Here is a 14,382-nt window from a genome sequence, read left to right as displayed (position 1 = left end):
TTCCTTCTGAGCTCCCTCTCCTCGTTCCTTCTGAGCTCCCTCTCCTCATTCCTTCTGAGCTCCCTCTCCTCGTCCCTCCTGGATTCCCTCTCCTCGTTCCGCCTGAGCTCCCTCTCCTCGTCCCTCCTGGGCTCCCTCTCCTTGTTCCTCCTGGATTCCCTCTCCTCGTCCCTTCTGGACTCCCTCTCCTCATTTCTCCTGGGCTCCCGCTCCTCATTCCTCCTGGATTCCCTGTCCTTGTTCACCCTGGACTCCCTGTCCTCGTTCTCCCTGGGTTCCCTGTACTGGTCAGAGTAGCGGCTGTACTTCTCCCGGTGTTTCTCTGAACCATTTCTGTACCGGTCCTCTTGTTCCTCCTCTCCTGGACTCGAATGGTCACGGTCTCTCTCTCTGGATTTCGATCTTTCTCTTTTTCTACTGCGATGTCCATTATCTTTGCTCCAGTGTCTGTAATTTTCATCATCAGACAAAGAGGCTCTTCTGTCTGCTTTCTTAACTTTTGAATTACTATGTTTATTTTCCAGATCCTTAGTTCTGTCATGGTTCCTATCTTTTCCACTATGGTAACCATCTCTGCCATTGGACTCATCTCTGTGATGATATTTTGACACATCATCTCTGTGTGATTCTCTTAAATGTCGGTGATTTCTTTCTGATTTGCTCTCAGTATCACTTCTTTCCTCTTGATGCCTCCTTCCCATTTTCTTTTCAACAGATTTCCTTTTCCTTTCTTGCTTTTTCCTGGAAACTTTATTGGATTCTCTATTTTTCTTCTGCATTCTCCTTCTTCTGGTTTTAGAAACATCTGAAATTATAACAAATTATGGGACTAAGATTGCATTTTAATTTAATATATTTAACTTATTAAACTACAAATAAAATTGTAAAGAGCTATTTTTTTTTGTCAAAAAAATTGTGTGTGCTTTATATAAGGACAAAAGTTCCAAAATAATGAACTCTGATTTTTACCCCTTAGCTCTCTGCAAGTGATGCCTGTCTTTTGAAAACCTCCACCTGTCATCATCCTCTTATTGACTTGATATGAAACGACCACGCATGGGCTGTAAAGTTATACATCAAAGCACTCTCACAAATAATCTTTTTTTTGGGGGGGGAGATGACCTTTCCCAGACTATCCAGTCTCAAAATCATTCACTTTTCCTGGAAAAGCTTCTCAGTCAATGGAGATTAAAAACAGCAGATGGGGAAAAATCTCCAACACTATCCTGTGCGGAAATAGAGGGATGATGAAATGGCTTGAGATAATGGTACTGCAGCAATATAACAATGGCCCTTGGGCTCAGTTTTTCAGGAGAAGTAGTGGCAGCTTTGTCAACAAGATTAACTTCTGTATTTCTAAATACACAGCAATGCTCATCTCAGTGGAAGAGGCCTTACCTTTCCTGTTTGCTCTTTATTAGGGACCTCCAGATTCCACTTGACAGTATTTATTGCTAACTGCCATTTAGAATAACCATTAATTCACCTTATTGTATGAACTATAGTATCACATCAGCTTTTGAAAATATCACAGCCATAAACTGACTACTACGTATAACATCTGAGTTCTACTGCAGTTTTCTAGTCTCATGTCTGAACTAAGGCTTTCTGACATTCTGGCAAATGCTATGATGGATCAATTCAGATAATTATAATGCATTAAGTTTTTTAAACAGTGTTTTCCATACTATTTTACATCCACCAGAATACAGAAAACGACCCAAGAAAGTAAACAGAAAAGAACCAGCTGCTTTGATAACAGATAAATTTCATCCTCTGCTGGACCTGTTTTGGTTAGAAGTACCTCCCCAGAGCAGTGCTGAGCTGAGCTAGCTGATGAAGTCCCAAACATTAACTGGTAGTAAGACAGTAACCTCTAATTTAGCTGAATGCTCAATTTCTCAGTTTCTAATTAGCAGGTTTTCTATTTTTCTCTTATACACTGCACTGGTAAAACACTGAAATACTGCAGCACATTCCTCTGAAAAATGCCTTTTAACTCTTCCAAGGTATTTTACAGATTTAAAATGCTGCAAACACAGGAAGACTTGGAATTACAACCAGTAATGGGCCTCAACTAAGTTTACCATTAAAGTACAGTTATTTCCAATTAGTGTTTTGATCAATGTATTACAGTACACAAGAACCTGAAAAAGAAAAGTGAAACCAGGTTGCAAAGGTATCAAGATCCAAATTTTAATGAATATGTTCCTGAATGGAAAAAAGGCAAGTAGGAGAAGCCATGGTCCTAAACTTTGAAAAATAAGTGTTCACACTGGCAGACTGCAGACTCAGTTGGTTTGTCACTAAGGACTTCCCCCTCTGGTTCCTATCAAGCAGCTCAGCAGAGCCATCTGGCTCTGTGCTGAACCAGTGCCTCCTCTGACCCTGTTTGACTGTGGCCTCCTCTAGTGCTGTCGTCATTAATGCGATTAGTGCGATGACACACAACCCAGACTCCTGTGCACTAAGACTGTGATGGAGAACTAAAGTGCATTTCCAAAGCATGAGCAGTTCATACTGCTTTTATTTTATAAATCAACACTTTCACTTCAAAGGCACATAATAAATCAAATTAACTTCGAATCAGCAAACCTCTGTACTGCAGGAAGTCATGCTGTGCTATCATCTGCTCATGTGTATATACTGGGGGAGACTGCACACACTAACTCATACTAGCATGTACTTTAAAGACTAAGCAGAGTTTATGACAATTCATGTCAGATAAAGGTTCTACATCATCAGGATGGTATAAGATGCTAAACGCTAATTATAATGCATAAAAATACTAAGTTGTCGGCAAAAGCTAATTCTTCCCTGGAGATTTCTCTGCAGACAAGAACCTTCACAGTATCACCACACAAACTCTTCCTGAAGAAGAGGAATTAGAAATGGAGCCTAGAACTGAAGAAAGTAATTTTTGACTCACGAAGAAGAACATATTTACTGGGAAGGACACGAGTAGCATCAAGCTCAGTCAAGCCAAGCAAAACAGAGTTGTGGACATGAGTCTCTACAGTTCACCAGTAAACATCCCACAGAGATATTAATAAGGAATGACTAATTCCTCCATTCTCCAGTAAACTGAGATCATAGTAGTATGCAACAGGTATCAACTGTGTAAAAAAAGTAATTTACAAAACAATGTTTCTCAGATATTTAAGTCTCTAAAAATGGAACTCAGTTTTTCTAAATTAAAAAATAAATTTCCATGAGCAATACTTAATATTTTAAAACTAAGTCAAAAATTATAAGATTTTAAAGCAGAGAAATTAACACTGTTTATAGCCAGGTTTTCCTCAAAACAAGCATATACAGAAACAGAAACAAACAGATGTAAATAAACAGAAGTAAAAGAGAAGTAAATAGTTATACAGCTAGTGTTTAAGTACCTGAGTCACTGCTGCTGTCACTGCTAGATGAAGAGTCACTGTTGCTGGATGACTCTGAGCTAGTACTGCTGCTGTCAGAATCAGAATCTGAGGAAGAGTCTGTCTCTGAAGATGAAGAGGAATCCGATGACTCAACATTTTGCTTCTGTGTCATAATTAACTTTGGTGCATTTTTAAGATGCTCCCGTAATTCATCCCTAATTAGCAAAAAAAAAAATTTGTTTTTCAACTTTATTTTTTTGTTCATGGGGGGAGGGAAGATGAAGAAAGTGAATATCAAATCAGAAGTGTTCCTCACGTTAGTCCTCCAAGGCCAATAGAAGTGAAGAAATTGATGGCAAAGCGAGTGTTTCTTGGGTTATCCCGAGGCAATAATCCCTCAAAGAACGGCTGCAGTGTCCTGATGGAAACAAACATCTAAATTAAACACCATGCCAGTTCAGCACTCTCACTGACATCAAGAAACTGAAAAAAGAAACTGTATGGATCTCCACAGGAGAGCAAGGTTTCTCTTCATGTATTTTTCAACACTTTCATTGTTTGCATCTATGATGGATCTAATCAAATGCTATTTAAAAATTTGCTCTTTTATGAAAAGCAAACTTCTTCACATACAGAATTGCTACATACTGACAGATCATGTGAAGCCCTTAAGTGACCTGTGAAATTGCAGCAGCCTGTGACAGCACAGGATAACGTGCACTGACCGAGAAGGTCAAAGATGTATGTACCTATGTTGAAACTCCATTATACAGGGCCTTAAGTATAGTTTCAAATTTAAGTTTACAAGAGCTAAATCATCTACCAAATTCTTCATCATACATAGAAGAAATGCCAACTAAGAGGAAACAGCTCAAGCAATTGAAAGTAACAGTGCCAGAATGCAATGCATTAAATCCCACACAGAGTTAAAAGAATGTGTTATTTACACTACACTTAAAGATAAGCAACTGATCCTAGAAAATAATTGTGTGGGTTTTTTCTAATTTTTGTCAGAAAGAGAAGCCATAGTGCCATTTAATATGCAGCTATATAGCTGACAGTATATAAAAATAAACTCACACTTGGAAAATTCTTACACAAAGATGAATCTCATTATGGGGGACGAGAGGGGGAAGAGATATCTTGCAAACAGTCATGCACATACTTGAACCCAAAATAATGGTAATACACTCTGCTTAATATGACTCTTTGCAATGACTAAATCTATACATGAACTTACTCTTGAAGTACTGCAGCTACAGAACTTAGTTGAACTTGAACAGAGAGTTCTTATCTGTACGTTTTCAGATAAAGGAGCTCATTAAATTTACAGTTTTGAAAATAGAATTTCTACTTACTCATCTTTTAATCTTGCATTTAAATTAGGAAGTCCCATATATTCACTGAGTTCCTGAAAGAATATTTTGACGAAAATTCTACTGGAGGATGTGGTAGTTTCTTCACTCAGTATTATACATTCAAGAACCTGAAAACGTTCAGAAAATATAAACCCTTAAGTTTAAACACACATTCTTTTATTTACCTTGAAAATTTTGTTAGAAATAACAAATAAAGACTGATTTTTATTTCTTTTTTTTTCAAAAGACCATGAATTCTATGATTCCTAGTCAAGACTGCCTTTCTCAAAAATTCTTTTCTACCACCTGGGAGTGGCTTCTGATTACATTTATGCTAGTAATTCTTTAAGGATTTCTTTCATCTATGAAAGCATAAGAGAAAATCAGGTGTGTGAACTTCTGGGAAGTTAGAGATTTGGGACTTAAGTACTAAAGAGGTAAAATATTTGGACTGACTTATGTGTGCCTGAAGAATGACAATTAGACTAGGCTATGAAACAAGAATAAAACGAATATTTATTTCTTCATTTTTTAATGTTATTATATCTCAGATATAATATTATTATTATATATGTTATTTTATCTCAAATGTTATTATTTTGATGTTATTATATCTCAGAATGCAAGATTGCTTTTATTTATATGGTACTTAAATCATAATATGGCAATATTTTTAAAAGTCTTATAATTCTACACAACTTTAATTTAATATATCAAAAGTTCAAAATTCTTTTCTAAAAGATGTACATTTTAATCAACCAATTCCAGCTGAGTTCCATAAAGTAACAGTTTAAATCAACTACTAAAAAATGGGGAGGAAGAATTATGATGCAGAAGAAGCAAAAAGAGGAGATGAAACCAACCAGAATTGTTCAACAGTGTCTGAGAAGATACTTAACATAATCCAGTTTGCTACAAGTACAAGTAGTTCCAAATTTCAGAACAAATACTAGAACTAATACATTATATATTATTGTGGAGTACTGGAGATTAACTCTTGAAAAAGAAATCTATGACAATAGCTCTTTGTTTTTAACTTACACTCCAGGGAATTGAATCAGTGTATAGTAGATGAGCAAACATCTTGGCAACATTTCTCAGTTTGTTCGTTTCCAAACGATGAATGGTATCATATTGTTCTTTGAAAATAGCTTCAAAGGATTCCATGTATTCTTTTTTTAACATGCAGAAACGCTGAGACAAAATGGTACAATTTAAACAACCAGATTAAACAAAATACTAAATATGCAAATAATCTACATGTAAGTGACCTAATGGTGTGAATATTTACTGCAAAATTTCCTTTTTAAATAACCCTTGGAGGAAGAGAAAACACATTCAAATGGATATATTTTATTGCTTTGAGCAGTTGTCAGAACAAGAAACTCATCTGAATTGCAAAGTAGTAATTATAAATTTTGAACTACAGCAAATTATCCAGCAATTTGTTTTACTTCTATACATCCAGTATTTTCACCAGATATAACTCCACTTTTTTCATTACATTACTGAATGACTATCTCAATTTAGAGAAGCAGCAGGAAACACAGAGGTTAAGACATTTTGGATCTAAACATTCCAAAGAATATGGAAATAAAAATTTATATTCATCTGAACATGCAGATTCGTATGGTTAGTGCTTTGTAACTGACTGTCAGCAGATGGATTTCCTCAAGTACTGGATCACAAATACAGATGAAAAAAAACCACTCCCTTTCAGCATAACTTGCCCTCTTTAGAATACAAGTATTTAATCTTAACTCTTCAGATCTGTCAATATTATTGATAAGAAAAACCTAAGTAAGAAATCACTGCAATTAAATTAGCAGTTAGTTACACAAAACCAGAGAGTTAGCTGTTAATTGAAAAGCAAACAAAACACTCACAGGCCCGGGACAGTAAGTATTCAATCTTGCGCTCTAAATTAGTCCTACTAAGCAGTTCTGAAAGAAGTGGTAAATGACAAGTCTCCAAAATTAATATTCAGCACTGTAAAAAGGCTATTTTCTGGTGACTCATAATACTTTTGTCTTTTTAGTACCATTTCTTTGCCACTGATTTATTGTTTTACCATAATGAGAAAAAAAAGGAAGGTAAAATAAGCAACATTATAGAGGGAAAATGAGTTCTCTCATTCTGCATTCACTATGCTTATTAAAATCAAAATGTTAATTCAATCCACTAACACAATTAACTAACATAAGCATTTTCAGAATGATAAAAAGGCTATTAGTTTTATTTATCCATTAAAACTTAAGTTTGACACACAAAAAGTAGAGTAAATCAACGAAATTTTCTATCATAAAGTGTAAAATTTTAAAACAGAACTCACTCCAGCCAGTAACCCAAAGAATTTCTCATATGTTCTTTGCTGAGCACAGCAGTCAAGTATCATATTGCAGAGTTCTTTCTGGGTTATGGAAAAAAAAAAAATATTTCTTTAGGTAAATTCACTGTAGCAGCAAAAACCCCATCACTAAGTACCAAATAATTGAAGAAAGCCTTACACAAGTACGAGCTTTGAAACCAGCATTTACATAAAACTTCATTGTGACACCAGTAGTTTTGTGAATTCCTCTGGGATGTGAATATGAACTTTTGCCCTTCAAATTTCCTCTAACACACTGTGTATCTAATCAAAAAAAGGTCAAAACTCATTTACAAACTGACTTTACCACAGTGAAAAAAGGAGATATAAAATAAAAGGTAAGGTTTTGAGGGCTTTTTTGGTGGTTTTGGTTTTGTTTGTGTGGTGCTTGGTTTTTTTGGTTTTGTTTTTGGGGTTTTTAGTTCGTTTTAAATAGCACCAATTCCTGCATTTATGGAAAATGAAAACTCTTCACAACTTTCAAATGTCAAAATGGCTTACAGACAAGCCACTTGAAAACGCCATGTGCATGGTTAGCAGTGTATTTCTAAAATCAGAAGTATCTGTAGTTTTTGGTATATACTAATACCTTTAACTATTCAACCATTGTTTTCCTGACAAGCTTCTGCAAGCAAAAGGCTGCATTACAGTGCAATTGCTTCAGTCCTGTGGGTGATGTTCAGAAAGACTAAACTCAACCCTGGGAGGCGAACATGCCTGGACTTACTCTATAACAAAGAGAACAAGAAGAACTGTTCTAAAGCAGCTGTTTTAGGCTCATATTCAGAATCACCCTTTAGAAAAGCATCTCTCCTTGCCTAGGAAGAAGCAGAGGAAGCCTAGCTAGATTAGTCTCCCAAAACTTTTGTGCATCCCCCATCATCGACAGCCTGCCTTTCATTTTCCCGTCTCCATGGTGAACACAGATGTAAGCAACAGAAGATGCTCTCCTTCCCTTACACCAACTACCTGGAACAGTTAGTCCAGTCTTTCTGGAATACAGACTGTCTCCCTTTCTCCTTGTCTCCCAATACCATCACCCCAAGATCATTATCAGATCAACCTCTGGCAGCTTCCTCCTCCTCCTCTTTCACACACCCCAATCCAAGAACCAGAGGGAAACACAGGGATGGATTCTGCTCTGTACCCTCCCCTCTAGGACCAGCACCCTCCACTGGCTGAGAGCAGTGAGCCAGGCAAGTAAGAACAGGTGAATTTAAAACCAAACTTATTCCCCCACTATGTAAATTACAGATTGTAATACAGCTAGGAGTTGGTTCAGGGCACATTTGGAAACATTAATTAGGAAAAGTGAAAAAAGTATTTTTATATAAATTAACAGCCATGAAATACACAATGCTTGAACTGCATTGCAGTTTTTTCCCATTCCCATTTTTTTTTCTATTACTGTTTTCTCATTAAGACCAATTCCATAGCATAATCCAATTTATGACACTTCCAAATATGTTTCTGGTTGTGAGTCATGTATCTTTCATTATTAATTTAATTTCTCTTTAAACTAATATTAACATTCCCATAGAAAAGGATGATTTCAAGTGTTTTGTTCTCACACCAATTTACTATAGCATATACTAGATTTCATATTCTCCCACATGTGCCACTCTTCCAAGCATATATTCAGAAGAAACAGTTTTGCCCATCATAAAAACTCAAAACAAATAAAAGGCCAACAATGCTGAACAAGAAAAAAAAAATCCTCCCCCAAATAAAAAGGCAGTAATGTACCAAATAAACTTACAGATGTGTTTGAAGGCATTCCTTTTAATACTGTCACACTCTGTTAGTGTGATGTATTAAAATGCATATCAATTTTTTATATTATCCCATTTTATAGGACTGCTGCAGTTAATCAGTTTTTAAACAATAAAAAGGGTAAAGTGCTGATGTCACTGTTAATAACATCAGGAAGACTTGAAAAACAAATTACTTTTCTTCCTCATCTTAAATGCAATTATAACATCGGTATCCCCTGTGGTTTACAGTAATTAAATATTTTAACATTTTAATTAAATATTACAAAGATTTCTAGGAGGGTATCTTGAATATCCACATGCATGAAAATAGATTTGCCCATAAAGACATTCTTGCTAGTGTTATCTAAACAACTCGAGGCTAAGTTTAGGGTAACTGTCTTCCAGATTGAAAATTAACAAACTTTACAATTATTTAATTATTTTTTTGAGAGATGAGACAAGTTCAGATGGCAATTCCAGCTTAATTTCCAGCTTCAAAGGTTAGTTAACTCATTTCTGTACTCCCAATGATGTTTATGGCAGGAAGAGCCTGTGTTATTTAGCCCATCGCTTGTTTTGAAGAACGGAATGAATTTGTTCCCCAGTTTTACAGGTAATTCATATATTGTGTTGTTCAATGATTTTCATTCAATGCTCAGCAAGTGACTACTCAGCTTAGTTAAGAAAGTATGTACAGCTATCCAGTCATGAAATAAACCACTTCAAAAATACCTGCTATCTCATACAGATGGTGAATGATCTTTCGTGAAGATCTTGAATTTATCATTGTATCATGGATAACAACAGCACTTCTCAAAACTGCTAAGAGAGAAGATAAAGAGAAAAGCTCCCTCTAAATGCACTGCACCTCTCACACTTCTCCCTAAACATTTCCAACTAGCTCTTACCCAAACAGAGCAATGGTTTAGATGAACCGTGGTTCCACCTAACATGGCAACTATCATCATAATTTGAAGATGCTAAAGAGTAAGCCACGAAAAGACAAAAACACTGGACTTGTGTTTTTTTCCCAGTTTTACCATTTTAAAAACAAACACACCCTGCCCAGTCTATATGCTCTCAGCTTCACCCAAAGGCTATGTTCACTGCAGACGGAGAGCCAGAGTAACTCAGCTTTCTCACTCCCTTCTGATCATGGGTTCCTTTTTACAGCTAGTACTTCCCCCTGTCAACTCCCCCCCATCTTTCTCCCCTCATTTTTTTGCAGTTTCTTTAAGATTTGCATTCAGCTAAGACTGGAATTCTGGAGCTGCCCCACAGGCTGAGGAGGCCTCCTTCATGAGGAGTCTCTACTGCCCTCCCTAGCCGGCAGGGATGCCATCTGCAGCTCCCCTCCCTTGCCAGCCCCACGGCTCTGTTCCATCCATTGCATACACAAACTGAAACCACCACGAGACATCCCCACCCAGTAAGCTAACACAGCTTCTTAAAATAGAAAACTATCAATGCCAACCCTTGGTTTCTAGGAGTTTCTTCACAGAACTAAAGGAATTGATTTGCTGGGAGCAAACCTAGTGAAGGACATAAGTTCATTTAAATCAACATGAAACTGGAATTATGTGAAATGAGTGCCTTGCATTTTATATATGTGCACTGCTTTTACAGACTCTAAATTTTTCCTTTTTTCTCTTTCATTTCACTGAAGTGTATTTAACTTCCTCTGACTACCCTAAAGCTTTGCTTACTGCTGCATATTTTAATATGTGTAACAACCACACAGGCCTATTTTTTCCGGCATCTCTGCTCTTTTTCTTCCTTATTTGTCAAATTACCACATGGAGCCAAAGCTGGCAAAGCTATGGAAGGTGTTCCAGTAGCAGGTGGCCTCTCTGCAAACTACATGCAGTGCTTTTGGCAGCTACTACACTGTCTCCAGGTCTGTCCCATGGTCAGCTAACAGTCTTCCTCAACTTTTGTCCCTTTATTTACCATTTTTTAACCCAACTTGTTCTATGTTTAGAGCAACATATGTTTAAAGCTGAATATAGTAATCAAAAATCTTGCATAAATCAGACTTAACATTTTACACAGGAATCATTAACTGGATATAAGCATAGATATACTTTTCATTCACGCTGCTACAAGTCTGCAACACACAAACACACACAAAAGAGTCTGGTGAAATAATACATAAAATCCCCACAGTATTTCTTTCTTTCCACCTGAAGGCTACGCATGCAAAACTTCATTTTAAGTGATTTCACTAAGGTAATCTGAGCAATTCCATCCCCTTAGGTTAAATGCATGCATACATACATGCTTAGAAGATCAAAGTCTAGTCAGAATTCCAGCTAATGCTTGCTATCCAGTAACACACAAATACAAGCTTATTCTGTACAGATTCTATATCTTGATTTTCTAAACATCAACATATACCACAATATGGCTTGTACATGCTTTTTTCTTAATTGATAAATTATGAAAATTCAGATTGATTCTACATCTCAGGCCCATGAAAAGTCCTGCTTCAGAAGACAAGAAATCTACCTGAGGATGAGCACTTTTACAGGCAGTAGCAACTCTGTGAACTAATCATGGTGCAGATGCCAAACCTACCAGTTGCAATACCCTCCAAATTAGAAAGGAAAGCAATGAATCGAAGAAATCATTCATTTGACCTGAACAGAATTATCAGCTTTAGACCATCCCACTCTACACCAGTTTCCTGAACAATATTTTCACTGAATGTCAAGTCAACGTAAGTACTTCTGTTATCTTCAAGACTCAAAGCATAAATAACACAAGAGACACTGACACTCCCACCCCTCCAACTAGGGTTGCTTTGAGCAAGTGACACCATCCTGTAAAAATGAAGATGTGTCAGATGCACACATAATTCTTTCAAGAAGGTTGTGCCTACAATAATTTTTCTGATTTCAAGTAAAAAAAAAAAAAATCCCATGACCCATTACTTTTGTCTGGGATACCAGACTGAGGGGCAGATACAGAAGAGGCTCTAACTTGAGTGAAGTTTCAAGCACTGCTGTATACAAATTTAGTCCTTATCACAAGTGAAAAAATGAAAAGGCTAAAAGCCAAACCCTTTTAGGCACACTTTCAAAGAGCAAGAAAAATGTATGGTTGGTTTAATTTTTTGGTTCTCTCCACTACCCTTGAGGGAGACTGGGTAACAAGTCATGACATTTCCATCTTCAAAAAAAAGAAAGAAAAAAGGAAAAAAACCCCTATATTCCTAATGTACGTTTTCTTAAAGAAGGATCAATTCTATGTCTAAGGAGTTGTCACTCTGGCATACTCTTTTATTACTGTGAGGAAACTCAACTCCTTGGTTGTTTTTTTTAACTAAAAATGCCAGAAACTGAAATGTACTCCTCCAAGACCAGAGGCAACAAAAATCTGTTCAGGGTAAGCATAATGTAAAAAGCCTATTTCTGACATTTCAGTAGGGATTGTTTGTTTGCTTTCCTCATAGTTCAGAAGCCAGAACAACTGATAATACCATACTCCAATCACACTTTTAATTTATTTAAATTTTCTTCTTTAGTAATGCATAGGATTAATGTAGCTTTAACACAGATAATAACAGTACCTTTTAAAAAAAGAGAAATAGTGTTCTCTGCCAAGCCTGAGCATATGTCCAAAAAAGCAACTGCAAGGCTTGTTTAGAGCAGCTTCTCATAGGCTGTAGTACAAATTACAACAAAGCTTTTCAACTTTCGATCTGCAGGTTTCAGTTGGGTCTAAGTAACATGAATAAAAGCAAACCTACTCCTAGAAAATTTACTTAGAAAAGAAAGAATTTCAACTCCTTGAATGTCTTTCCTCCTTAAAAAAATAATCAGAGGACTGTTGACATCCCCCTCAGCAGCTGGTACTAAACTGCAATGCCAAAAAGCAGTATTATGTTGTTCTAGTCTGTAGATTATCCATTTGAACCTTAATCCTCTTTCTGCAAGTCAGAACTGTGAGACAGATCCATTACTGGTATTAAGCATACAAATGCTTGCGTTGCACAGCAGTTAATGAAGCTTTCAGTAAAACAGACCAAAAAAGAAAAAGGTGCCTTATGGCTAAAAAAGTAATAGTAAAGAATCATAGAATCACTAAGGTTGGAAAATACCTCTAAGATCATCAAGTCCAACCATTAACCCAGCACCATCATGTTCTCCACTAGATCATATCCTCAAGTGCCACATAAACCCATCTTTTGAACACTTCCAGGGATAGTGATTCTACCACTTCCCTGGGCAGTCTGTTTCAATAACTGACCAACCTTTCTTCTTTACTGAAGAAATTGTTCCTAACACCTAATTTAAACCTCCCCTGGTGGAACTTGAGGCCATTTCTTCTGGTCCTGTCCCACCTTGCTGCAACCTCCTTTTGGGTACTTGTAGAAAGCAGTAAGGTCCCCTTTGACCTCCTCCAGACTAAACAACTCCAGCTCCCTCAGCCACCTACAGCACTCAAGGTGTGGCTTCATCAGTGCTGAGTACAGGGGGACAATCACTTCCCTGGTTCTGCTGGCCACTCTATTGCTGATACAGGCCAAGATGCCATTGGCCTTGGCCACCTGGGCACACTCTGGCTCACATCCAGCTGGCTGTTGATCAGCACCCCCAGGTCCTTTTTTCCTGGGCAGCTCTCCAGCCACTCTTCCCCCAGCCTGTCATGCTGCCTGGGGTTGTTGTGACCCAAGTACAGGACTTGTCACTTTGACTTATTGAACCTCACACCGTTGACCTCGGCCCATCCATCCAGCGTGTCCAGATCCCTCTGCCTTCCTGCCCTCCTGCAGATCAACACTCCTGCCCAACTTGGTGTCATCTGCAAACTTAGTAATGGTTTATTTTGATAATGAAGACAGTGGAAATCGATTCAATAAAGGCTTCAATCTGAAGATACTAGCTTGAAAGAATAAAAAATTATTTTCCTAGCTTAAAAACTGGCAGTTAATTCAAACAAACTTCCTCCTAAGTGCATTCAGGTTTTTTTATCCACATGGACAGACTTGAACCTCGTAAATCCTTGAATAATTTTATTGCCTATAACTGTTTGTTCATTCTGCTCTCACAATGATCAGGAAGCATCTTCTTTGTTTCTTTTTGCCCCCAAAAAGGAGCTTAGTTCTATACAACAAGCAAGTCAAAGCTCTCACATCTTTGATCAAATGAGATGGAGAGTAATTACGATTATTAGAGAAAAAAAGAAATCAGCACAAAGAAGAGGCCTCACATGATAAGAAGATGCAGTTTTGCAACAGTTTTGGATCTTGAATTGCAGTAATTCCTAAAACTAGTACTGAATAGTAGGTTGATATTAATTGTTGGGGTTTTCTTCCTTCCCCTATGAAATTTATTTTTTCTGAGCAGATTTTGCCCACAGAAGTTCAGAGTTGACAGGGACTGCCATGAAATTAAATACCAGTTCTCTAAGCAGTTATCTAACAAGCAAGTAGTGTTATGCATTCTGACTGTTATATGATGTAGTACCTATATTCTAGATTGTTAGCTCTGTTCTTCAGAGCTGAATTGATTTGCTAGAAAGTT

At 37.0% G+C, this 14,382-nt stretch overlaps 1 protein-coding gene across 1 annotated transcript in view; it reads right to left on the bottom strand.

The window, feature by feature from the left end:
• CWC22 (CWC22 spliceosome associated protein homolog) overlaps positions 1 to 14,382 on the bottom strand; it is a 28,293-nt gene that overhangs the window by 1,085 nt on the left and 12,826 nt on the right. The window contains exons 15-20 of the mRNA XM_027637242.1: positions 7,065 to 7,142; positions 5,774 to 5,926; positions 4,733 to 4,860; positions 3,691 to 3,792; positions 3,393 to 3,589; positions 286 to 805 (exon numbers count right to left, since the gene is read on the bottom strand). Of these exons, the coding sequence (XP_027493043.1) occupies positions 286 to 805; positions 3,393 to 3,589; positions 3,691 to 3,792; positions 4,733 to 4,860; positions 5,774 to 5,926; positions 7,065 to 7,142 (1,178 nt within the window). The remainder of the gene's footprint in view (positions 1 to 285; positions 806 to 3,392; positions 3,590 to 3,690; positions 3,793 to 4,732; positions 4,861 to 5,773; positions 5,927 to 7,064; positions 7,143 to 14,382) is intronic.

Source organism: Corapipo altera, unplaced genomic scaffold (genome assembly GCF_003945725.1).
Source record: "Corapipo altera isolate COAL_440 unplaced genomic scaffold, ASM394572v1 45, whole genome shotgun sequence".
Lineage (NCBI taxonomy): Eukaryota > Metazoa > Chordata > Aves > Passeriformes > Pipridae > Corapipo > Corapipo altera.
The sequence above is the reverse complement of the archived record's forward strand: the minus strand, read 5'-3'. Positions and strand labels throughout refer to the sequence as shown.